At 36.3% G+C, this 26,245-nt stretch overlaps 2 protein-coding genes across 3 annotated transcripts; one reads left to right on the top strand and one right to left on the bottom strand.

The window, feature by feature from the left end:
• Positions 1-18: 18 nt before the first annotated feature.
• LOC127788443 (pectate lyase-like) lies at positions 19-5,230 on the top strand. The gene is made up of 3 exons (XM_052316703.1): positions 19-3,750; positions 3,880-4,540; positions 4,646-5,230. The coding sequence occupies exons 1-3, from the start codon at positions 3,539-3,541 to the stop codon at positions 5,111-5,113; spliced, it is 1,341 nt and encodes a 446-aa protein (XP_052172663.1). The 5' UTR covers positions 19-3,538; the 3' UTR covers positions 5,114-5,230.
• Positions 5,231-8,823: 3,593 nt separating this feature from the next.
• LOC127788811 (uncharacterized) lies at positions 8,824-25,851 on the bottom strand. Of its 2 annotated transcripts, none has more exons than XM_052317440.1 (13): positions 25,659-25,851; positions 25,527-25,588; positions 25,240-25,317; positions 24,303-24,384; positions 24,011-24,081; positions 23,616-23,717; positions 20,640-20,729; positions 20,367-20,441; positions 12,986-13,018; positions 11,172-11,249; positions 10,646-10,711; positions 10,068-10,169; positions 8,824-9,146 (listed from the first exon to the last, which is right to left on the bottom strand). In XM_052317440.1, exons 1-12 carry the CDS (start codon positions 25,711-25,713, stop codon positions 10,089-10,091), a joined length of 873 nt encoding a protein of 290 aa, XP_052173400.1. In that variant the 5' UTR covers positions 25,714-25,851; the 3' UTR covers positions 8,824-9,146; positions 10,068-10,088. The 2 variants fall into 2 exon arrangements, with proteins under 2 accessions (XP_052173400.1, XP_052173401.1); XM_052317441.1 differs by having other exon boundaries at positions 8,824-9,082.
• Between the last annotated feature and the right edge of the window lie 394 nt (positions 25,852-26,245).

Here is a 26,245-nt window from a genome sequence, read left to right as displayed (position 1 = left end):
TTAGGATGCAATGAAAATTTGCAATAATTTCCATCTGGAAGTCTATTGCTGTTGGATAAATTAGAACCAAGTCATTCACATATGCATATACTAGTGCTTTTATATCGAGGCTCTGATTGATAAAGAGGTAAAGTGAATCATTCAATTATGCATATACGGATTGGATGGACAGTTTAGAGGTAATCTCAGGCTGAAATTTTGAATTTTAGGGGCTGAAAACAGGTCTGGAAGCAGGGTCACAAAAATAATAATCTGAGCATGAAGCTTCGGGATGAGAGAGAGAGAGAGAGCTTTTAGACATCACAACTAGGGTTTTATACGTACCCAAATATATTATATGTTTGTTATAACATCCTACTTTGTTTGTTCTAGCTGGTTTTCCTGTGGAGTTCCAAAATCAAGACACAACGATCAGACCCAGTCAAATAAATCAAGACTCTTGGCATGCCGTAATATTTAGCACAATTTTGAGGTTAAGGTTTAGGGTATAGGGTATGTTTGCATGATGTTCATCATTCATTGCATCAAAGTAGAGAGCAATAGAAGTATCTTGTTTTCTAAGTTCTCCAGGCCATTTGCATGCAACTCCAGGCCATCAAAGTAGAGAGCAATAATCATGAGCATGAAACTGCCGATCTATGCCTGGTAACTAAACACGTATGCAGGGGCGGACCTAGGATTTTTTACTTAGGGGGGCTTCAAATTTTTTTTCTAACCGTAAACTTCACCAACAAAAGAAAAATAAAAAGGCAAAAATGGGAATGTAAGAGCTTTACATGCATATTTAACATAATTTAAAAAGAAAAGGCAAAAAATAAAAATAAAAAATGTACAATGCAAATACCTTATAAAGTTGTAACATGCATTATTCTTAGTAAAATTATTTTAATACATATGAAAATATTAATAAATAAGACATACTAAAAAATAATCCTACCAACCTTCTTTGACTAAAGCAACATCCATATATTTATCGAGATAGATTTAGCATATTTTTAATTAATATTCTAAATAAGAATACAAAATATATTAATAAGCGTAAGAAAATATAATATAAGAGGACATTAAAATTTTAACATAAATGTAATCATCATCAAAACATCCATAACATAAAACTAGAACATAGTTCACACAACTTGCTTGCAAAAATGCATTTCATTACATACAGATTTTCATATCTCATAATCACAAAACACAAACCTCCTTGAAGAAATATGACCAAACACTCCTTAACTTTAAAAAAAGACATAATTTTTCTTTTGTTTTTATCAACATAGCACAAATGATCATTCAACAAGCTTAGCCTTCTCCTTAGAAATACAAATTTCATTACTTTACATGTTCAATAGGCTAACATGAGCAATGAAGCTTAATAATAGTTTTAAAAATATTATTTTAACATGAATATAATAACACACAACGTACTTGAATGCAAGATAACGAATAACTATAGCATATGCATGCTTAAAGATGAACAAAATCCATTTCACCTCTAGGCTTTCAAGCGCGGGGTGGCGAAATAATTATTATTTTTTTAAACCACAAAATCTATTTTTTAAAAAAAAAATTGGGTGGGCTGCCACCTCCTGGGTCCGCCCCTACTGGCATATGCATGCAAAAACTAGGAGTCGCCTAAATTACGAAGGGAGATGAAATAACACTAATCCTTAGTCCTCTAAGGCTACATAGATTCTAACTTACTAATCATTTCTAACCACGACCATATCAAGGGCAAAGGGAATGGGCCAAAAGGGTGCAACTCCAAGCTCATGTTAACAGCATGGATTAAAAAGAAAAAAAGGTATTCTGCAATTTGCAGGATGCTTAAACATAGAAGGAAGAAACAAGCAGCCCCCAGGATTAAGCCTTTCACATCCCAATAACAGGAACTTGGTTTGTGGAAGTTAAATTGGACTACTTGAAATGCCAAACTTTTTCAACAAATTTCCAAGCATCTTTAACAACATATTGAAAGGGCAATGAGTAGGCAATCCATATTTCACATAAGTTACTGAGAAAGCAGTACAAATATCTCGAAGCAAGAAACTCCTAGATTTTGACTTACCGTGTGATGTGAAGGTCCCATGAAACAAACAAATAGAAAGCCAGAGAAACTCAGTACAATGCAGCGTCATTGATATTAAAATTTTCAGAATCCTTATTTGGAGAAGGGAAAGTCAGTCACCATCTCCAAGGCAGCTGAAACACTAGCATGTAGGGAGAACTCTTGGACATATAACATCTACAATAATGCCAAGAAATACTTGGAGTTCACTCCAGACAAAATGAATGGCATATATATATCCTTTGATATGATGAGATAAATATAGGGCAATATGTCCTTAAAGGGGGAAAAAAAAATAGAGCCCAAGTTGAGCCTGCAGAGAGGTTTAATGTACATTAAATCATCAAGTAAACCAAGCTTAAGTACTTGTACTTTGATTTGGGTTTTGGACCCAAACTAACACATGTTCAACCATAGTTTAGGTAGTGAAGAGATGACACTAGATACCACAAAAATTGGACTCATTAGCTGCTGAAGTAACTGGCTGTTGATAAGATTGTGAACTTACTAAGATCTGAATCCAACAGCCATTACCGAAGGCGGCTTCCATTCTTCTAGTGATTGTTGAAACGTTCTCCATTAACAGAAACCTGCTGCAAGATGTTAGTTCTTTGGTAAACAGTTGTTTACCTGTTATCTCTCCTTTCTTTGCGAGACACTTTTCAATAATGGGAAATTGCTCGTCTGTTGATTCCATCATTGAATTTCTTCTTCGAAAGGTCAAGAGTGGTCCATAGATAGCATTGTATAATAAACTCTTAAATAAATAAATTACACTCAATATTTGAGGTTTCTAGGATTTTTATCATTTTTCAAATGTCACAAAAAATAGTGTGATAACTTTAAATTAATAATTTAAGAATATAAGTATCGTCTCTCCAAACATTATTGTTCTAAATATTATCGTTCTAAAAATTATTAACATTTAGGCCATTTTATGAATTTATGCAATCAATAAATGAATTTGATGTGATTATTAAAAAAAAAAATATTAGGTCTAAAATTAAAAACACGTTAAAGTTGAATGTTTTTTTGATAATTTATATATGTATGTATTTATTACTCGGAATATTTTGTGGTTTACTAAAACAATATATATTAAATGAATTCAAAAGGTAATTAGTAATTCATGACCGTTAAATCAGTGTCTTTTAAGTGTCCAAGAATAGAAGAGCCTTCCATAGATCTCGCTGCTTCTTCTTCTTCTTCCATGCATTTCGCGCCTTCCAATCTCACGTTGTGGTTCGGAATTACTGGTTGTAAGATGTCGTCCGCCATGGATGAATGCTATAAAGCCCTGCCCCGAGCACCATCACCAATCCAGACAAGTGAATCACTGCGACCAGTGATTCGCTTGCGATCGAATAAAGGTACGTACGTATATGTACGTAGCAGGGATTTTCTAATAAGAACAAAAAAAAAATAAAAAAAGGAAAGAGGAGATCATTGATCAACCCCATCGAGCAGCCAGCGATGGAATTAAGCACGAAGGATCGCCATTCGATTACCTTCTCGTTTTTGCTGCTGCTGTTGGCGGCTGGAGCAATCCCGGCGCTGCACGCCGATATCGGGGAGATGGACGAATACTGGCAGGATAAGGCCCAGAAAGCTCAAGAGGATGCTCTTGAAACCTTCAGCTCGGACCCTGAACAAATCTCAGACAATCTCGCTGCAACTGTTGAATCGTGAGTTCCATTAATAATAATGGCTTCTCTTAATTACCTCATCGTTTAACTAATTGTGTTTATATATATATATGTTTGTTTCAGTTATGCATATTATTTGATTGGTTCTTGTTTTGGTTTGAGCTGTAGGGATTTGATGGGTGCTAATGGCACAAGGAGGAGTCTGAAAAAGAAGTACACCGGGTTAGGGCCATGCATGGCCACGAATCCCATCGACCGGTGCTGGAGGTGCCAGCCGGACTGGGAGAAGGACCGGAAGAGACTGGCCGACTGTGTGCAGGGCTTCGGCCGGAAGACCACCGGCGGGAAGAACGGGAAGATCTACGTGGTGACTGACCCATCCGACGCTGATTTGATGAACCCAAAACCGGGAACTCTCCGGCACGCTGTGATCCAGGACGAGCCTCTGTGGATCATCTTCGCGCGGCCGATGTTCATCCGGCTGAGCGAGGAGTTGTTGATGACCAGCGACAAGACCATCGACGCCAGAGGAGCCAACGTCCACATAGCCAATGGCGCCGGAATCACGATGCAGTACGTGAAGAACATCATCATCCATGGGCTCCACATCCACGATATTCATGCCGGGAACGGCGGCATGATCAGGGACTCCGTCAAGCACGCCGGCCTCCGCACGAAGAGCGACGGCGACGGGATCTCCTTGTTCGGCGCGAGCAACATCTGGATCGACCACGTTTCCATGTCCAATTGCCAGGATGGCCTCATCGACGCCATCATGGGTTCCACCGGCATCACCATCTCCAATAGCCATTTCACCCACCACAACGAGGTATACATACATATATATATATATATATATGAATTCTTAAACCAGCAGTTCGATCGACCAGTCCGATTTTAATTACGATGGTTTTATAATTATTAACGTACGTAGGTGATGTTGTTCGGAGCAAATGACGCTCACAAGATAGACGAAGTGATGCAAATCACGGTGGCGTTCAACCACTTCGGGCAAGGGCTGGTCCAGAGGATGCCGAGGTGCCGATACGGTTTCATCCACGTGCTGAACAACGACTACACCCACTGGTTGATGTACGCCATCGGCGGCAGCAGTCATCCGACCATCATCAGCCAGGGCAATCGGTTCATCGCGCCGCCGGACGTGAACGCGAAGGTGATCACTCACAGAGATTACGCGTCGGAGAGCGAGTGGAGCAAATGGCAGTGGCGATCGGAGGGCGATCTGCTGATGAACGGAGCGAAGTTCGTGGAATCCGGGGGGCCATTGAAGGACAATCCATACTCCAGGCAGGACTTCATCAAGGCCAAGCCGGGCAGTTACGTGACCCGACTGACCCGATTCTCTGGCCCGCTCAAGTGCATTCCGGGAAAACCCTGTTAACTGTTAAACCCAGCAGTTTTGATTTCTGTTCTTTTTTTTTTTTTTCTTTTTCGTTTTTTTTTAGCTCTTGCCTTTGTGTTTTATTTATTTATTTTTTTATTTGTGAGGAAGAAAAGAATCCCCATCTGAAAAATTGAATGGTTATCTGAAAAAAAAAAAAAAAAAAAGCCCGAACTACTAATAATATTATATATTGATGACAATATATAATGATGGGTCTCTGTAAAAGATTATCAAATAATTTATGTATTATATATATATATATATATAGTTGGACACGACAATAAAATATAAGTCTATTTTTAATCTATGGTGATTGATGAAGAAAATGAACTAAAGTACAAAATAAAGTTGATTAGGACTTTGTCAATTATTATATATGGTATTGTTGTTGCTGATTACAACAACAAAAATATATATATATATATATATTGAGGGATTCATTTTTTGTTTTTTTATTCTAGATCATTTTCACTCATTTTGTGTTTCTGATTCTACATTTATCCTAAATCATTCTCACTTATTTTACAATTTTAATGCTAGATTTATCCTAGATTACTCATTTATCACTTTTGTTTCTGGGTTATCTTAGATTACTTTCACACTTTATATTTTGATTTTTAGACCATTCTTACACATTTTGTGCTTCTAATTCTAGATTTTTTCTCTATCATTCTCGCACTTTTTTACATTTCTAATTCTAGATCTATATGGATTATGGACCCTAAATCATTCTTGTGCCTTTTGTGCTTCAATTTTTATGTCATTCTTATGTATTTTGTGTTTTTCATTTTTGATTTGCCCATTTATCTATTATTCTTCTTGATGAACCTTAAGTCATTCTTGCGCATTTTTTGCTTTTGATGTCAGATTTGCTTATTCATCATGATTTTAGTCAATTTTTATGCATTCATTGTCAAAATGCTAAAAAAAAAAAAAAAAAAAATTGTAACAAGGTAAAAGTTTTTATTTAGACATTATTTACTAAAATATAACCTCAAATTATTTGTATTTAATCTCTTACCTATTTTACTTGCCTAAAGCAACCGCAGCATATAAATGTTTTTTTTATGAATTCCTTCATGGGCCTCAAGCAGGGAATACTTGGCTCTTCTGAGGGCCTAGTCATTTGAATGGTGAATTGTGCTCTCTTGCCCTTGCTCGTTGAGGTATTCTTTTTGGTATTGGATCGTACCCCTTGTCCCCGGGATAATATGTTTGGGTCACGGTGTCCACAAATCTTCTCAGTTTTCCTTCCTTGATCCAAGCTTTTATTTGGTTGATCAACTCGTAATATTCATCAGAAAAGTGTCCATATGATCATGGAATTTCTTGAGAAATTTGGTAAGGCTTAATCCTTCAATAGCTTCCAAAATAGAGGTACGTGACTTTGTGAGTTGGGTATAATTCATGAATTGGAGCTTGGAAAGGTTGTCAGACTTTTTGGCTTTTTCCTTCCTCTAGCTTGTCCCCTTGTCAAAATCTCTTCCTTTTATCTCTTTTTTTTCGTTTCTTCCAACTCTTCACATTACCTCAACATGTAGAATGTATTTGTTTTTTGAAAAAACAAGTCTACCAAAGATGGAAGCTAATCTAGAATGAAGGATTTTTGTAGTGGTACAAACCGGTGCCTTAGAGCTTTGTGGCAACCAGCACATCCACATGCAAGTCTTGTGTTTCTAAAACGACTGACATATTATCTGAGTAGTTCTTTGCTTCCTTGTTGAATATTAACCAAATGTGTAGCATCTTCTTTTTTTGGCTATTAATAACGATAAAATTCATAAACTCTCTCCTCGATTATTTAAAGGAGGAAATAGATTTCTTGGCTAAGCTATTAAACTATGTGCAAGGATGGTCAATCAAAGTTAAAAGAAATGTCTCGGCACATGACAGTTTCTTCCCAACAGTGTAATAACATTACATAGTCATAATTTTGGACATGATTGTAAAGATAACATTTTCCTAAATAGGTAGTAAGTTGTGGCATCTTGAATTTACATGGAATGGATTTCTCCATGATTTTAGGAGTAAATGAGATCTTTGTCCTCTGCTAGTCTTCTTCAATGGATACCAACTTCTTTTGCTCCAATACTTGTTCAAGTATCTTTATCATGTTTGTAGCCTCACAGGCACTAAAGATAGACTAATTATCCATTTTTTGCATCTTTCTAGACTAATGCCTTGGTGAGATTCTAGCTTCACCTATTGTTGTTTTCTATGAATTCTTGATATTTTTTTCTTATGGGCAACCCCAATTTCTTTTTGAACTAGGGTAACACTCATCCTATCATGTCGATCCGAGAGGGTCTCCCGTGACTTTCTTTCCCGACAAGTCTCTAAGAGAGGTTAATGGCCTTGTGGAAGACTCCCTTGCAAAGTATCGAGAGGATTCTTGTCAAACAGTCTAGGGCTTTGTTCCCAAGGTTCCAAGAGCTCTCTCTAGGGGAGTCTCTCACTGTCTTTAATTAGGAGATAATCATCAGGGTCCTCTTCACTTTGTCTGGCAGCTTGAGATCTTGTGAACCATGGTGAATTTTTTGACTTTTTGATCAGATTCCCACAAACCACACCTATTATTATTATTTGAATCCAATAATAAAATTTATGCGGAGGAATTCATCTTCAAGAAGTCAAGATTATGCAAGAAAGAAAACTCTAATACTTGAGTTAGATCTTCATAGTTAGAAGACATACCAAAGCTTTTTCTTTAAGTTTTTGTGACTTATCTTTGACAAATGAATGTTTACCTATTTATAGAGAGGAGTTTGAGAAATCTATGATAACCATCCCTAATATCCTAAGATTGACTAGAATTTAATTTATTCTTATCTGTTACATAGTTCTCAAATAAGATTTCAAAGTTACTTGTTTGATCTTTTTCTGGTTAAATAGATTTCTCAATCAATTGTAATCAATACTTCTATTTCATTCATCTTAGTTTAAATAATTCTGATACATGATCTTGAACACCAACCAATGAAAAATTTATTTATAAAATTATTTCTTACATTGTATAAATAAAACTGAAATCCCATTTCACATAACAGTTCTTTTACAATTTTGTTATTCTGTTTAATATTTTAAATGTCAAGTATCCACATCATCAGACCACTCAAACCAGTTCAACTTATAACAGTGGTTATAAATTTTAATGATAAAAAAAAAAATAAAAGGAATATGGCATTTCAAATTAAAGAAATAAAAAAAAAAAAAGACAAGAGAACACTGAACACTCTCCAATTTCTACTACCTATCAGTAGATTATAAATAGAAACATAGCTTTAAAGAAAAACAGTCACTGATTTTTATCCCATTCTATTATTATTCCATCCCTAAAACAAGAGAACCATCCTCCTATACCGTCCATTTCATCCTCCCTTTCCAAACATATTGAAGCTAGGGAAAACAAACCAGAATAAGTGAGTACAAATTGGGTATGTCAATGGATGGTATGAGTCAACAATCTGTAACGAATTGTGTTGCTTGAACCCTAAAATTAATGAATTTACACTCCAAATCTGCCCATACCAATTTCTACCCAATTAAGGGCTCTATATGGGGTTTATTTATTTATTTATGTTTGGTGGTGGTGGGGGGTTAGTCTGCCTCAAATACTCCCCATTTGCCATCCCTAGAAATGACAAAATCCTGCAACTGTACATCTGATCTCAACGTTACCAAACCATTCAACATGCAGAAACATGCCATTCCAGAACTCTATACTTCGAAATAAATAGAATAGTAAAACAAAGACAAAGAGAGCGCTGCACTCAGTGTCAAATATGTACATCAAAGTAGGGCAATTCCGAGGAACTAATCGATGTAAATGAAGAAGAAAAGAATTATGTCTCATCACAAGGACAATCTTAAGCCACATATGTAGTGCCGGATCAAATTAGAGTGCAGACAAGTATGCGATCCCCAATTCTTGTTATTGGACATCGATGGTCGTCCTCCACGGGCTTTCTGAAAGAACAAATCAACTTGATCTCTTCATCAAAATAGTTGAATCAACATTTGGTTGGCACATCTTGAGCATGTCATGTAAGGTGGACAGGTCAGTGGGCATAATATAAAATGCTTAAAGCAAAATACTCAGAAATGGAACAGCGTTGCTGTTTGACATGGGGGGAAAGGGAGAGGGAACATGAATAAAATAAGCTATGGCGATTTGTGGGTTGGGTTAGGCGGGAGGGGGGAGGGCTAAGATAGCTGGGATTAAAGCAGCCGTTATGGGGAGATGGAAATTTGTGCTTTTTTGTCCCAAGTCTAGAAAACCTCCCGTTCAGGTTCTATGTGGCTTCCCTAGATCTTTTAGTTGCTGTTTTGTTCAAAAACAAAGTTAAAAGGTATTTGATAGCTAGTTTTCTCTTTTAAAAAGAACATAAAAATCTCATAAGATAAAAACCCCAGAAGTGTTGTGAAATAGAGAGAAAAGAGAAGAGATGAATATAATCATACCTCAAAAAGTGTATCTCATTAAAAACCAAATCCCTATATTTATATGTGAAAATTAGGGCTGCAGGGGTACAATAGTCATTCACCAATAATTAATAATTTACAACAAGAAGAAAATTGTTGTTTTTTCAGTTTATTTTTTTCTGTAATCAAAGAGAGATATTTTACTTCTTTTATGCAAATCTTTTCATAAAATATTACTCATCTAGATTCTAGAGTACAGCCATTGTTTTCTTAATCATGCTACAATAACAATGACTAGCAAAATGACATCTTTTTAAGCGGTGACCAGACACTCCGTCATGACTTTTCCTAAGCCAGTTTTTTATTGTATTTTCAAGCCAACTTTTTTATTTTTTTGCCCAAAAAAAAAAAACCCTAGTGCTCAGATGGAGCTATGGATACAAGGTTTCAGGCATATCGTAGAAAGGTAAAGCTGGCACCAAAAATACAAGCCATATATTATATATATATTTAGTATTTCAATTCATACCTTGCTACTGTCTTAGGCACGTCATCCAACTTGCAAAGTACCATCTGTTATTGACTTATTGGTATTTTCCGAGAATAAAGAATCAGCTATCTCCTTCAGACCCTGCAGAAAAGTAACTTCCCTCAAATTTCAAAGACCAGTATCATGTTTATAGCTCTATAGCTGAATAGTCCCAACTTACACGTATCATGGATTCATGCTAACATGGGTAATAGAATAATTTAATATGCATTTCTGTACTAGATACGGTATGTTTTGCATGAAGTTGTTATTGATGTCAATATAAACAAAATCATCACTCAAACATGTACCAGAACCACAGCTTTACAGTGCTTTTTACAACTAGAAATGTTGTCAAAGATGATAATGAAATGGATGCAACAGAATTTCTCATGTTCACTTTTAATCCATAATGAAAGTGAAGCACAAATTTCACAAAGATGCTGCCGTTGGTGGCATAAGTATAAGATGTCCCAAACCTAAATATCCTCAAAAGAGAGTGAATTCAAATTGCCATATAACTAGGTTCACTAAAATAAAATCTACCGCAAACAAATTCTTTTAAGTAAGAAATGAACCTTTAGGCTTGGTGCTTCAGAATAGGTGAGAAGACCACGAGATTTCCCAGAAGGCTTTAGTTGTTCCTGCAGAAAGATTGAACATATAAATACCATAAAAGCACTGGCTGTAGAGATGACCAAACTTCATTCAAGATGAAATGTGGACACTAATGTGAATTCCAATGAATCTAGTTTCTGCACCAAATTATATAATTACTAAGGAAGACGCAGATCTTAATCTGCACCACAAATAGAGCTGCGCCATAGTGTAATGATAATTATTGCTGCCAGCATGTGCTGTGCAAAATAAACATGTGATAAGTGAAACAAAAATCCCACCAGAGGAAGCAAATGGACAGCAATGAAGGATTTCAGGACTTTATGGAATACATTGTAATAAATAGCCACCTAGCCCTATTATCAACAAGTATCCAAAGCAAAAATTTGGAAAGCAGCATGGAGTATCTCTTCCAAAAATTCCAGGAACAAGATGAAGCTAAAATGACAATGTCAATATCAAGTTTGCATAAGCAATCATACAAACCTGTACAGCTTCTGGCATTCCCTTTTTTTTCCCATCAACAAAGTTGCACAAGTACAACACACCAGCATTGGCAATGTCCTGTTGCAACAACCATGTAAGAAGAGGAAACATAAGTACAAATAATAATTAATGCAAAAGCAATAGGGGCTACAAAGCACATTCACATTTTTTTCATGGTCGTAATAATCTAGTCCAATCTACTATTCCAGAATGAACGGACAGTGAATAATAAAAGAATCCATTAAAGTTTGGAAACTAGGAAATCCAACTCCAAAGTGCTTGACATTAAAAGTCCCAGTTGTTACAGATACTGATCGCATCTCCATAGGCAAATAACCTCTTCCATAGAAAATGGTGCTTTATATCTGAGACATGCTCTCTTCTTTTATTTCACTATCATGTAGCTTCCTTCTTGCTCTTCACACCCCAAATTAAACAACCAGCTGCCACTCAATTTCTTATATCTTTCTCATTCTTCCTTCTATTACCTTTACCAAAGACCATCTACTCACCCGAAATGCAAACAAAAGCGTACAGAAGGAATAGAGAGAAGCATCCTATTCAGGAAAAAGGGAATAATTTTGAATATTTTAATAACCAATGATAAACTGAAAAGATAGCATAAAGAAATTGAAGTATAGTTTCTAAAGTACATCAGTAAAAACTTTGAAGGTAAAACTGAAGCATGCAAGGACAAAAGTTCATAGCATCATCACAGTCAACTGCTGCTTACCCTAAACGAGTTAGGGTCAGTGTCAAAAAGTTCATAGCATAAACATACTTTTTGTTATAAAAAAAAAAAAAGTACAAGGAAAATAGAAGCTCCAAGTCTACAAGTTCAATTTTTAGCAAATGCAAATTAATTGTCCAAAAACTTCACCCATGGGATGAGTAATCCCCCTTAACACTTACAGCATGTTCGGTAGCCTTTGTAAGACATGGTAGTACCATCAAAATTGGTATTATCATGTTTGGTAGCCAACAAAAAATGCAAAAGTTTTCAGATCTTCTTATTATGGGTTCTAGACAAAGTAGGCATCAATGCGATAATAAAATTCCATTAAAGCTAAAAGAAAAATTGTATCTTACAGCCATACAACCAGCTTCATTGTATGGTACAGAATGCTAGGCAATAAAGCACTTATACGTGCAAAATATGAGCATAACAGGGATGAGAATGTTACAGTTGATGTGTGGCAATGCAAGATATAATAGGATTGAAGATAAGGCTATACATCATAAGGTCAAAGTGACTCCTATTAAAAATAATAAGATGTGTGAGACACAATTAGGATGGCTTGGCTTGGTCATGCAAGAAAAATACCAATAAATGCCCTTGTGAGAATAGTGGATTAAAAGGTAGAAGCTTTTAACAAAAATGGAGGAAAACCAAGAAAACTTGGTGAAAAGTTCTTAGGCATCATATGCATTATATTGGTCTTACAAAAGATATAATCATAGATAAAGATGATTGGCAAGCTAAAATCTATGTAGCCAACCCCACTTAGTGAAATTAAGATTTGATATGTTGTCATTGCAAATTGACTTTAAAAAACTAGAATTCATGTAACCCCACTTATTAGGTGGGATTTAAGTCCTCATATGTTGTTGTTGCAAATTAACTGTAAAAAGATAATTAACTATGGAATCATATGGAGATAACATTATCTCAAGTACAGAGATTTTTCAAAGCAATTGATCTAGCAACCATTGCCACAATTCATGCAATAGACGTAAGATGCTATTAAAAATGACTTAGTAGGTTAATTTACTTTCTTATTAGAAATTCATATAAGACGTGGAAAAAGTTTTACCTGTTTTCTTTCTACTGTACATATCTTTCCATCCTGCAAACAGAATAAGAAAATTAATAAACAAAGACAAAATGAACAAAACTAATAAGATCTCCATCTCGGAGCAAACAAATTAGTGAAACAAAAAAATGCCAGAGAACTTTTGTTTTTCATGCCAAAAATGTTATACTATCCCCAATTTCAATACCAATTGCCAAAGCAACAAGGGCCTCAAAGTTAGCATTTGAGATTGTTGAACAATATATGTGCAAGCAACAACCAATTGGAAAATCATTGCATCATCCTAAACCTGGATGAAACCCAAACCAACTATTTATGTAATATCCTAAAATTTGGGAAATAAATAATGATTACTAATTTGGTCGGAGCAATTAATAATTGTTAAATATTTGTTGGTTAAAAGGCAATATTAAATTGTTTAGGTATTTGGAGAATTAAGTAAAATGTTTATTTATGAGAAAATAATTATTTATTAAGGAATATTTAGGAAAAGATTAAAATAAAGTAATTTGGGAAAATTTCTAGAATGTTTGATGTATAAGTGCAATAAAGGAAATGAGAGTTAGGGGTGTATGTGTAGGTTTTTGGAAGTTATGGGTTTAAGTGTAGATTTTCGGAAGTGACAGGAAGTCATTATAAAATTAATTAAGTGTGTCTTTATTACCAAGGAAGCAGCCAGCCCAGTGGCCGCGTGCGCGCTGGTGCTGGCGTGAGGCGCGGGATCGAGCCAAGGGGCTGGCGCGCGCGCTGGGGAAGGAATTAATATTTTTGGGCAGCAAGGGAGCGCTGAAACGGCGCCGTTTTGGGGCGCCAGTACAGGCCCCTTGCGCAACCACGTGGCGCGCGCTGGCGCGTCCAAGCGGCTGCTCCCCCGCCCCACTTATTTTGCACGCTTTTTAAGGCCAAATTGGCCATGTTTTTCTGCCGACTTAGCTACTTTAAATTGCCTCAATTAAAGGTAAAATTGAGATTAAGTTGGGAGGAAATCAGTGAGCGAGCAGGAAACATCTGGAAGAAGAAAATGGCGCGTTGAGGCTGGAAAGGGCGAGAAAAATTGGGAGAAGTTGGAAATTTAGTCAAGTTTAATTGTGATTTGATTACTCTGGTAAGTAGATGATTATGTATTATTAATTTGTATGATTAGAATTTAATTATAAGTTTAATTTTATTAAGTTTGGGTGATTAAGTTTGGTGTGTAGGTATATAAATTCACTGGCGTGAGAGTGTATAATATTTTGTCTATGAGCATGGGTGTAAGTATATGTATATATGTGGAGGGTGAATTTTGGTGACCATTTAATCGTGGAAAGTGAGCAGTACTTGAGTTGGGCTTGATGTGGTGATAAGCAAAGGAATATATATGTAGATAAATATGTTATGGTTGAGATAGCAGTGAATTGTGTGTGGTCGTGAATATAAGAGAATGGTTTTAATAATAAATATAAGTGGAGTATATGTTTGTTGATAATACATAATTGGAATTTATGATTTCATTAATTATCAGGAAACGCTATTTCGCAGTGGGAGGTCAGGAAAGGCAAGAAATAGCCGCATAAAGGCAAGCTCTTAACCCTCTTCTCACGTTATTTATTTCCCGTGAAAGTCTTTAAGGTTTCTTCTACTCTAAACCCTCCCTCACCTTGACTCGGTTCTACGCATAAATAATAATAATCCGCGTAGTAACCATTTTACGACTTTTATTTTATTAATAAGTTTATTGTTAATGGGATAAGCTAAGTAATGATGTCATGGCGTCTTTTATTTCAACCGTCACGGAGCTTCGTATCGCTCCGCTTCCCTTGGGAATGATGCCGAACCCGTTGGGGTTAGGTTCTTAGAGAGATTGGTTATGGTTAAAATTAGGAAAATGTGTTAAAGAGTTTATTATGTATGTTGAGATAACTTTATGTGAATGAAAGTAATAAGAATGGTATTACGATGTTATGTGGTTATGTACATGAAGAGTTATGAGTTATGGAAAAATGTTATGTAAAGTTAAGCTGGGAAGATATAAAGTCAATAATGTCAGTAAGTGTGTCTAAGGGTATGGGTACAAAGCCACTGACTGTTGACCGTGGGTCGTGGCAGTTGATGGCTGGATGTATGGGCGCCAGTCATCGATTGTTACGATAAGCGCTAGACGGCCAGAAGAGCTGGTACTCCGGATTCCCGCCTTGGTTTGTGCATTTCATGATGTGTGTGCTACAAAGGGCTGGGTTGCATTCACGTGGGGACATGCTTTGTGTGTGATGGGATGTATGAGCATTTGCATGACCCGGTTGGTCCAAGAGCCAATTTGGGTACCCTAGATGAGCATATGCATTTAGAGCATGTCGCATGTGTGAATTCTTATGTATGGGCGTAGCAGGGCCTGATGCTTGGTTTATGGGGGCCTTGCCATCACGTTTATGCTACAGAAGCCCTTGCATTTCTTATGTGTTGCATTGCATGGTTCTAATGTTACTGTTATTCTGGACGGGAGTACCGTGCCAGGTGTCGGGAGTACCGACTCATGTGAGCTTCGGCTCGGCTTAGATATTAGCTCGGGGTTGGCCCGAGGGAAGACCAAGATCGCGGAAGTATATGATTATGTGATGTATGATATGATGAACACATGAGAATATGATGGGAATCAAGAAAAGTATGTAACAAGTATCAGGAAAAGCCGACCATGTCAGGAAAAGGCTGGTCTAAGAGAATGATGATATGGTAGCCTATGTTAGGCTACAACAGGTTTGTATGCGGGACCCGGGTGCCAATGTTTGACTTATGTGGGCCCTTGGTTCCTTATGTGCAGTTAACTTTATGTTATGCATGTAGAAGTAAGGTACATGTGGATCATGGCATGGTGTGGTTGCATTGGCATGAGTTGCATGGGGTGTCATGGGAAGAGTCCTATCCTAAGCCCTCAGCCTTTCTTTTCTAGAGCTTGCTGAGTCTCGCGACTCACGTTGTTTTTGACATCATTCCAGGTACGTTCATCGAGGTTGGGTTCAGATCGACATGTCATGGTAGCAAGTGCAGAGCTCTCCCAAACCTAGATCCTGGGTGTCATCGTGTCTTAAAAAGGTTAATGTTTATGTTTTCAGAGTTTGTCGCATGTTATGTAAGCCCAGGTGGGGCCCAAGTGATGAATGGTTTGTAAAGACTATGATGAGGTGTTATAATAAAGAAAAATTATGATTTCAGAAAGGGTTATGTGTGTGTCGTAGGTGCGTCATTGTTCGATATCATTTTTATAATGACCCTCTCACGGATCCTCTATCCGCGATAGGGGCTCCGGGAGGCGGGCCGTTACAATTTATCCCACTCGCATGTAGTGTTACAGCTCATATCTCACGTCTTAATTAAGCTGTAATGCAAGCTCATATAGGCTGATAAGTAATGGGACCACTAATCATGCTTGCTCCTTGGGAGATCCAACACTAGGCTTGTAACTAGTTTTACAAACAATAAGCACAAGGAATGTCAAGCACCCCTAAGTTGTTCAGTCACTCCAATTGAAAGGATACTCCTAAAAACTTTGACAACACATTCACATGTCTCAGTCTATAAAGAAGTAATTGTCAATAGAGAAAATAAAGACAGACTATTAAGATGGCCTCCCTTCATCTCCATACAAATACGTTCATAAGTGACTAATTTCTTAGCAATGTTACAAATTGTATCAGCTATCACCACGGTAAGATGCTAAAATAGCTGCATCAATCATCTAGCATCATGACTTAGTCAAACATCAAAGAATATAAGTAAATAGAAGTGATTGGTCATACACAAGTGATTCCAGGACTCACATCATGATGAAGCTGGATTTGTTTACTATTGATCAGTTGCCAAACACAATTAAGATGAAATATATGCTAAGGGCAAGTATCTTAATCCAAACAAGGGTAGATGTTTTCCCTTATACCAAACAAATACTTAGCCTAGTCTCTCCATAAATAGCCAACTGAATCACCAACTCACCCCATCCCCCTTAAATGCCCCAAATTAAAATCTAACATCAATCAATCTATCAACCTTTGAAAACAGCCTCTGGAAACAGCCTCTGGAAACAGCCTTAACTTATCTATGTGCACCGAAACACTATAACCTATCATGTCTCATCCTTGCTTTATATCATCATGTTGACACATGAGACAAATATTAACAAAGGAAAATAAAATGGAGAAATTGTTATTAGCCATGTGTACTCACAGGTCCATGTACTGGAAAAAGGTTTATGCACACACCCTTTTATAAGAAATCTTTCACTTACTTCTGCAGGCAATATTTTGTCTATATATCCAAAGTTAAAGAGGTAACAGATCAACAACCATGCTTGGTTTCAAGCAAACATAATCAAACAAGAATTATTTAGATTTAAAAAATGTGCTCCTTTTAGTATAATTGATTCCTTGAAACGTTACAACAACAACAACAACATATCCAGCCTTTATCCCACTATGTGGGGTCGGCTACATGAATTCTAGACTTCCATGTATTTCTGTCTTTTGTCATATCCTCATTTACATCCATATATTTCATATCAAATTTTAATGTCTCTCCCAAAGTCTTCTTGGGTCTACCTCTACCTCTTTTTGTGATTAATTGTTCCATTTCATCAACTCTCCTCACAGGAGCGTCTCTTAGTCTCCTTCTCACATGACCAAACCATCTTAGTCTAGTCTCTCTCATCTTCTCCTCGATTGGCACTACTCCTACCTTATTACGAATAACTTCATTTCTAATTTTATCATTTCTTGTATGTCCGCACATCTATCTTAACATCCTCATCTCCGCTACACTCGTCTTTTGCTCATGCTGGTATTTGACTGCCCAACATTCTGAGCCATGCAGCAAGACTGGTCTTATAGCTGTCCTATAAAATTTTCCTTTCAATTTTAATGGGATTTTACCATCACATAACACCCCCGATGCATTTCTCCATTTTAGCCAACCTGCCTTAATTTTATGTGCGACATCCTCATGGATTTCTCCATCTTTTTGAATCACTGATCCCAAATATCGAAAATGGTCTTTTCTTTGTAAGATTTGGTCTTCTAATTTTATTATAACATCATCCACTCTTGCATTTTTACTAAATTTGCATTCCATATATTTTGTTTTCTTTCTACTTAATTTAAATCCCTTAGATTCTAAATTGTTTCTCCACAACTCAAGCTTAGTATTCACTCTCCTTCTTTTGTTTCATCCACCAACACTATGTCGTCTGCAAATAGCATACACCATGGCACATCTGTCTGAATATCTTTAGTGAGTTCATCCATTACTAGGGCAAATAGGTATGGACTTAGTGCAGAACCTTGATGCAGTCCTATTGTAGTTGTAAATGGTTTAGTATCCCCTCCGCATATTCTAACCCTTGTCCCTACACCATGATACATGTCCTTAAGGGTTTGTATATAGGCTATTTTGACTCCTTTCTTCTCTAAAACCCTCCATAATACTTCTCTAGGGACCCTATCATAGGCCTTTTCTAGATCTATAAACACCATATGTAGGTCCTTCTGATGATCTCGATACCTTTCCATTAGACGCCTCAGTAAATATATAGCTTCCATTGTTGACCTACCAGGCATGAAACCAAACTGATTTTCTGACACCTTTGTTTCCTTTCTGAGCCTCTGCTCTATTACTCTCTCCCAAAGTTTCATGGTATGACTCATTAACTTAATTCCTCTATAATTTTCACAGTTTTGAACATCTCCTTTGTTCTTGTATATAGGAACCAAAGTACTCTTCCTCCACTCATCTGGCATCTTTTTTGATTTAAGGATGGCGTTAAATAGTTGCGTTAGCCAGGAGATGCCCTCTTCTCCCATGCATTTCCATGCTTCTATTGGTATATTATCTGGTCCAACTGCCTTATGATTTTTCATCTTTTTTAATGCTTGCCTTATTTCATTTGAACTTATGCGTCGATAGAATGTGTAGCTCACATTCCCTTCGGAGTTACTAAGATGTCCCAACCTAACTCTTGTATCACCACCATCATTGAATAATTTTGTGAAATACTCCTTCCATCTCTCCTTAATCGCTCCCTCATTTACTAAAACATTTTGATTGTCATCTTTTATGCATTTCACTTGATTTAAATCCCGTGTTTTTCTTTCTCTTGCTTTAGCTAATTTATATATATCCCTTTCTCCATCTTTTGTATCAAGTCATTTATATAGATTCTCATATGCTTTTGACCTTGCTTCACTAACAGCTTTTTTTGCTGCCTTTTTTGCTTCTTTATAATTTTTTTGATTTTCTTCATTGTTGCATTGATATACCGCCTTATAGCAAGTTTTCTTATTTTTAATTTTCAATTGTACCTCTTCATTCCACCACCAAAACTCCTTAAGGTTAGGGGCTCTACCATTTGTCTCTCCAAGGACTACCTTTGCCATGCTTCTCAGAGCATTAGCCATTTCTTTCCACATTTGGTTTGTCTGTCTTTCTTCATTCCATTCCCTTCTACCCCTTAATTTTTCTTTGAAGATTAGTTGTTTCTCCCCTTTTAAATTCCACCACCTGATTCTTGGATTTTGTTTTATGTGATTTTTTCTCTTCTAATTTCTTACTTGGACGTCAAGTACTAGAAGTCTATGTTGAGTAGTCAAACACTCTCCCGGTATCACCTTACAATTCCTACAACATAACCGATCCTCTTGTCTCATGAGGAAGTAATCTATTTGGGTGCTTGAGGTGATATTTTTATATGTGATTAAGTGTTCGTCCCGTTTTTTGAACCTAGTATTGGTTATAATGAGCCCATATGCCATAGCAAAATCTAGGATAGATTTACCATCATTATTAATTTCCCCGAATCCATACCCTCCGTGTACCTCTCTATATCCGTTTCCGTCTCTACCCACGTGCCCATTTAAGTCACCTCCTATAATCACTTTCTCTCCTCTTGGTATCATTTGTATGAGTCCCTCTAGGTCCTCCCAGAATTTTGCTTTTATCTCATCACCTAACCCCGCTTGTGGTGCATATGTACTAAAGATATTCATAGTCATTCTTCCTAGACTAATCTTCACCATAATAATCCTATCCCCTATTCTCTTTACATCCACTACCTCATCTATTAAGCTTTTATCCATAATAATCCCCACTCCATTTTTCGCTCGATCAGTTCCTGTGTACCATATTTTATATCCAGCTTCTGATAAAGTTTTTGCTTTTTTCCCTACCCATCTCGTCTCTTGAAGGCACATAATATTAATTTTTCTCCTAATCATCACATCCACCACTTCCATAGCTTTGCCTGTTAATGTTCCTATGTTCCATTAGTGAGCAAGTTATCTAGTAGGAACCAACAAGTTATCTAGTAACTCCGTTTAATTTCACTGGTTTGAAGTTTGTAATTTTAGAAGCTAAAACTTACCAAACCAGAAACCATCTTCTGTAGAGCATCCAAGTCAAAGCCAATTTCAGAAAGATCAGTACGAACATCAGTAACCTGTTACAAGTTTGAAACCTTCTTATTTAGTGAGCAAGTCATATATATATTATAACAGGTGTATTCATTGGCCTGATTAAGAATGTTGTTGTTGTACCACTCAATATAAAGCAGTTGCATTTGAATATTGATGTATGATGTTCTTTTTCAATATTTTTTTTGGAAATAGGGCACAAAAGAAAACCTTTCATGGATTACCTCATTCTTAATCAACTTTGATATCTCCACTTGCTCATCTAATTTTCCATCCAAGTTCTCAATTCGCTGAGTCAAGTGCCTCTTTGCTGCCTGGTCAAGGAAACAGATTTAACAACCAGAAAGCCATATACAGAAGCCATAAAAGGTATGTGAAATACAAAGATGTTTTTATATAAATGAGAACTCCCAACGATATATATCTTGAGTTCCAGGAGGGCGCTTGTTTTCTTTTACAATTGCATCTGATATGTAGAAAGCATTTAGGTGGTCCCTTCACCTGTTTTCTTTACTAATTATTTCATTGTAAAAGAGGCCACAGATGGGAGCTTTTTCCTCTTTACCCCCTTAAGACGACCACATTTTCTGCATGAACTTTGCAGCTTTGCATCTGGTGGTTAAAAAGAATTCTGGAGAAGACTAAACAAACTATACAGAGTTTATGATGGGGCTGATAGATGTATTAAAATTTGTGTCTCAACAGAGTGAGAAGCCCTTCTGTAAATTTAAGGAAACAAATCTACCTAAGAAAGGATAATAATATCCATGTTCACTTGTGCTACTTCTTGAAGAAAAGAAACCTCAATGAGAACTGTGTTCATATCAAAGAACAACTTTCCATTTGTTTCCATAAAAAATAATAATAATAAAAACATTCACATTTCAACGTTCAAACATTCCAAAATGAAACATTAGTAAAATAACAATCTAAGGTTTCCATTGAAACAGAACAAGACACAATAAATCACAAAAAAAGTAATACGGAAAATACCAAAAACAAAAACTGTTTAACAAGTTTACTTTTATCCATTTACATTTGACTAGATTTCATTTTTACGTGCAAACTTGTATGCATTTTCAAATTCATTATATTTCACTTCCAGAACATTAAAAAGAAATTCCAAATTGTAGCAGAAAAAAAGAAGATCCAAATGATGGTTTGACACCAGCTGCCTAAGAAACATAAATATGGGCATGAGGCATGGATGCGACTTCAAACATGCCAACACAGTAATTTCCAAATCAGTTAGGACATACTACATTAACATGTCAACTACAAAATTATATATCTCATGTATTTACATGAAATAACTGGAGCTCTGCTTAACAGGAAATAAGTGTGACTAAAAAAGCTTAATATAATCTTGTGAAACTCTACCTATAAAAAGTTTTAGAATTCAAAATCTCTTTAAATAAAAAAAATGCACAGGAGAGGGGACAAGTAAATCTCAATCTACACTTATATATTGATTTTCAACTTATTTTTTAAGCTATAGTATGATTATAATTTATTTCTGTGATGGACAGGCAAGATCATGAGCCAGGAATGCAAGATCCTGCAATGGACACAAAATTTCTAATAGTAAATATATATAAATAATAGGAGCCAACCCCACCTAGTGAGATTAAGGCTTGCTATATTGTTACTGCTCTTGTAATAAAAAATAATAGGACATGTTTGGATATGTGACCAACAGCATTTGGAAGTGTACAACTGGGCGTTGATATCCAATATGGGTGTCCAACACAATATGGCACCATTACAGGAATGCACTTGCCTTAGACTGCAAGCATGTCTTGCACAACTCAAACTTCTGGGGCCACATTATTGGGTCAACCCAAAGAACAACAACATCCAATGACACTCTTCTTTATGTCTTCAGCATCATTTACTTTTCTCTTCCTCCGTCTTCACAATCTGATTATCTATTTTGACATCCTTAACAAGAAAACATCATTTTTTATGCAGTTCTTTCCTAAAAGAGAATGTTAAACGTCCTGCCAAAAATAAAGGGACTGGGGCATTAGTGCCACTCACAGTTTGAGGGACCAGAATACCCTATTTAACGTCACTTGCAGTTCCTTAAAGGGCTGTCTGTGGAGAAGACTCATATAGACTAATTGATGGAAATGATTTTTCCCACTTTCCAATTGGCTCTGTTTTGTATAAAACTAGAGATACATGGAGAAGGGGCCACATGAAGGTACAAAACTAACTACGAAAGGCTCAGATCCAAAACCTCCACATAAATTGTCCAAAATTTTCAACAGGCTGAACCCAAGATGAAAATTAGTCTGGTGCAGCTTCCACCCTCATGTTCATCATGACAATCCACCCAATTTTAAATTTAATAGGGTAATTTTACAAATCAATCAGTTACCTAGCAGAAATATGACATTGGCAGGTCAACCAACTATCCACATTATTTGTTAATTCTTCCTCTTGATGCATTCAATCCTCTAAAGTTTCAGGTCTTGGTGGTACATCCAGAAATATAAGTAAAGTGAAAATTAGGGATTTGCTATAAATTATTTTGATAGGATTTAATAGATTGACAAGCTGAACCCAAGACAAATACAATTAGTCTGGTGCAGCTTCAACTCTAGTTTTCACCACGGCAATTGACATTTTGAGTCTTTGACTGTGGGTTTAGCCCAAACATAAATTAAAATGAATAATTTTATGAATCAATCAATTACCTAGCAGAAATATAATACCAACCGGCCAACCAACTTTTCATATTATTTGTTAATTCTACCTCTTCATGCACTCAATTGTCAAAAAGTGTCAGATCCTGATAGTAAAACCCTGGATAATATAATCAATATGAAAGTGATGATTAACTATTCTCCATAAATACTTCTCCTGTTCTTCCCATTACTTCCTGGATAACATTGCTTAGCCAAAGATTGAAAGGGAGAACCAAGGTGACCAAGAGAGAGAAGAGGAAGAACACAAGCTTGAGACCCAGCATGTATTCAATTTAGGAACAGGTTTATCTAGTTCGGGCACACAAGTTAGGTGTGTTTCAATGTGTTCGTGACATGTACATGTTTGCATGTATGTCTGTCCCTATAATGTCTAGCCAATGAGTCACCCTGCAAAGAGTGTGTGTTTCTTAGATATTACTTAATCTCTCAAACACAGAAAACATATATTAATAAACTAAAAAATGAAGTGATAAAATTGGAACTTACAGCAAGGGCCTCAGACACATGCTCCAGATGTTTTGTGAGGTTTGAAACAGCATTTTCCATATTACGCTTTGTCACATACATAAGGTCCGAGAATGAAATACCCTGAAAATTAAGATGAAAGAAAGAAAACAATAGTTTTTTGAATTGCAGATTTAGCATACTTTTCCAAACATAAACTGATATCCATGTGCACCACCTTTGGTAAAAAGAAATTTAACAACATATCTGGGGGGCTAGGTCTGGGGGGAAAGAGGAACTTGCAAATATCAATATGTGAGAGGACAGGTAGAAGTCAATTAAAATAGGCAAGGTAGCAACAATAATAACATGCCTTAAACTAGGGGAACAATGAATGGATAAACTAGGGGGAACAATCTCTTAACCAATTACCACACCTTCCACCACATGTACCCATAGCCCAATGCTCCCAAGGTAGCAACTGGCACAGCAAGAGATGTCATGTTACCTGGAGAAGGGGTGTGGGGGGGAATGCAAAAAATCAACAAGAAAAATGCAATGAGTAGAGGCCAAAACAATATCAACATATAGGGTAGATATGACCAATTTTTGCAACGTAGACAAAAGGAAGTAGAAGTCATAATTGGAGATCATGGTGAGTACAGTACATGCAATTTTGAGCCACAAATAGATTATTTTAAGTAGTTATTCAAGTATGCAGATAGGTACCCATTAGGCTAGAATTCCCATCCAAAATGGTTATCTGTCTTGATGAAGCCAGTTGTCGGACCTCCATTGCTAATCGACGCACCTGTACAATTATTAGGCAAAAATTCAAGAAAGTATAGCATCTATCTCAGTGACAAAAGTACGTTGGATGAAAAATAATATACCTCCCATGCTTTAACTCTCTCAAATCAACAATAGGAATATATTGGAAAAGAACATTTCCATGTAGCACTTTTTACCAATCAACATAAAATAAATCAGTTTCTAGCCCCCCAAAAATTGAGCAGCACTCATAAAATTTGGATTTGAAATCCATATTCTAGCCACTGTTTGCCTGCACATTAATCAAATTCGGGTAGGCTTTGGATTAAAATACAAGGCACATGACTGAAGTCATGCCTCAAGAAAAGTTCATCCTAAATTGCATTCTGTTTACATAATCATCTAGGATTTATACAATTATCTCCATTGAGCTTAGAGTAAAGGAGTTCAAAGATCTTAAAGAAACAAACAACTTCAGGTTGTTCCCTTTAATTCGCCATATGTCATGGAATATTATCCTTCCAAAAGATGGTTGTCAATACTATGCCAACAAAAGCTTGTTTTTCACTCTTTTTCCTCTCGTTCACATCATTTTTTCCCTTTAATGTCGATAATAATTTCACAGGGGTAAGAGAGAGTTGCTTGAATAACGCAACACACAGCCCCTTATGCCTCTTTCATTTTCCCCCCCTTTTTACTCTAGATAAAAATATTTAGAAAAATAGAGCTTCCTGCAAGATTCCAGCACGCGATACTTGCAGATAAAATTAATAATTATAATAGCATCAACGCAAGGAAAAGTAAAATCAATATAGTAATAAAACCAACACCAGACATGAAATAAACAACTGGTGCACAGCGTAGCTTAACTGCCGTCTAACATTGATAAGCTTACCTGAGCAGCAATGGCATCAGAATGGTCAGAGTCAGCCTCCGATGAGTCCCCATTCTTTTCCAATCCTTTCACTACAGTCTGCCCGATCAAAAAACAACCAGACCGTCAAAATAAGTCAAAGAAATCCGAATCGCCAAATTCACCCCCCGAAATCCGTACACATTTAGAAAAATAAGATAAATAATAAACGAGGCAAGTCTTTGCAGTTTCAGTAATTGAGAATGGCGATCCGAGCTGCAGTCGAGCAACAGGAAAACTGACTGAAGTAAATTTAAAAGCTGATTGACCTGAAGTTGGCCCAACAAGTCGGATAATTTGCGGTCTTGAAGCAGCACTGTACCAGTGTAGCCTGTACAGAGACGTATCTCAGTTAAAGAGTGCAGTCAGATGGAGATCAATAAGAAATTTGATATATATACCTGCTCCACACAATACGAGGATCTTAGATAAACCTACGCCAGTTTGCGTCGCCATCGCCGGTGACGATGCCGTAATCACCAACCCCAAGTGTAGCCTCCTCTCTCTCTCTCTGTGCCGGACGGGAGACGATAATTTTCAGAACGGGCGGCTACTTTGTAGCGATGGACGGCGCCGTTGGCAGCCCAAATTCAACCGGGAGAATCCTTTTATATTTTCTTATACATTAAAATTTTAAATAAAGTCAAGATAATGCCAATAATGCCTTTTCGGTATTTATCTATTCCATAAGAAAATTTAATTATTATATTTTTAAAATAATTAAATAAATGACATGCTGTATTTTTTAAATTTAAAATAACTGAAAGAATGATTTAAAAAATACAACAAATACTCCAAAATTAATATTACATTGTAATTTTTTTTATTATTAATTAACTTCAATTAAATATTAAAAATGATCAGAATACTTTTATATATAAAAACTTTTTCTCATTTTTTTTAATTTTTATTTCTCTTTATTATTAAGTCTCTTTCTTTCTCTCTTGGTGACTTAACATCCTTATTTTAAATTTGAACAATAGAATAA

Source organism: Diospyros lotus, chromosome 13, assembly GCF_014633365.1.
Source record: "Diospyros lotus cultivar Yz01 chromosome 13, ASM1463336v1, whole genome shotgun sequence".
Taxonomy (NCBI): Eukaryota; Viridiplantae; Streptophyta; class Magnoliopsida; order Ericales; family Ebenaceae; genus Diospyros; species Diospyros lotus.
The sequence above is the reverse complement of the archived record's forward strand: the minus strand, read 5'-3'. Positions and strand labels throughout refer to the sequence as shown.

Excerpts from the sequence above, each read along its gene's own strand:
- LOC127788811 (XM_052317440.1), bottom strand. The coding sequence starts at position 25,713 with ATGGCGACGCAAACTGGCGTAGGTTTATCTAAGATCCTCGTATTGTGT. Across the intron at positions 25,589-25,658 it reads CCTCGTATTGTGTGGAGCAG|GCTACACTGGTACAGTGCTG; the intron begins GTATATATATCA and ends GTCTCTGTACAG. Across the intron at positions 24,082-24,302 it reads TGGGAATTCTAGCCTAATGG|GTAACATGACATCTCTTGCT; the intron begins GTACCTATCTGC and ends CCCCTTCTCCAG.
- LOC127788443 (XM_052316703.1), top strand. The coding sequence starts at position 3,539 with ATGGAATTAAGCACGAAGGATCGCCATTCGATTACCTTCTCGTTTTTG. Across the intron at positions 3,751-3,879 it reads CTCGCTGCAACTGTTGAATC|GGATTTGATGGGTGCTAATG; the intron begins GTGAGTTCCATT and ends TTTGAGCTGTAG. Across the intron at positions 4,541-4,645 it reads ATTTCACCCACCACAACGAG|GTGATGTTGTTCGGAGCAAA; the intron begins GTATACATACAT and ends TAACGTACGTAG.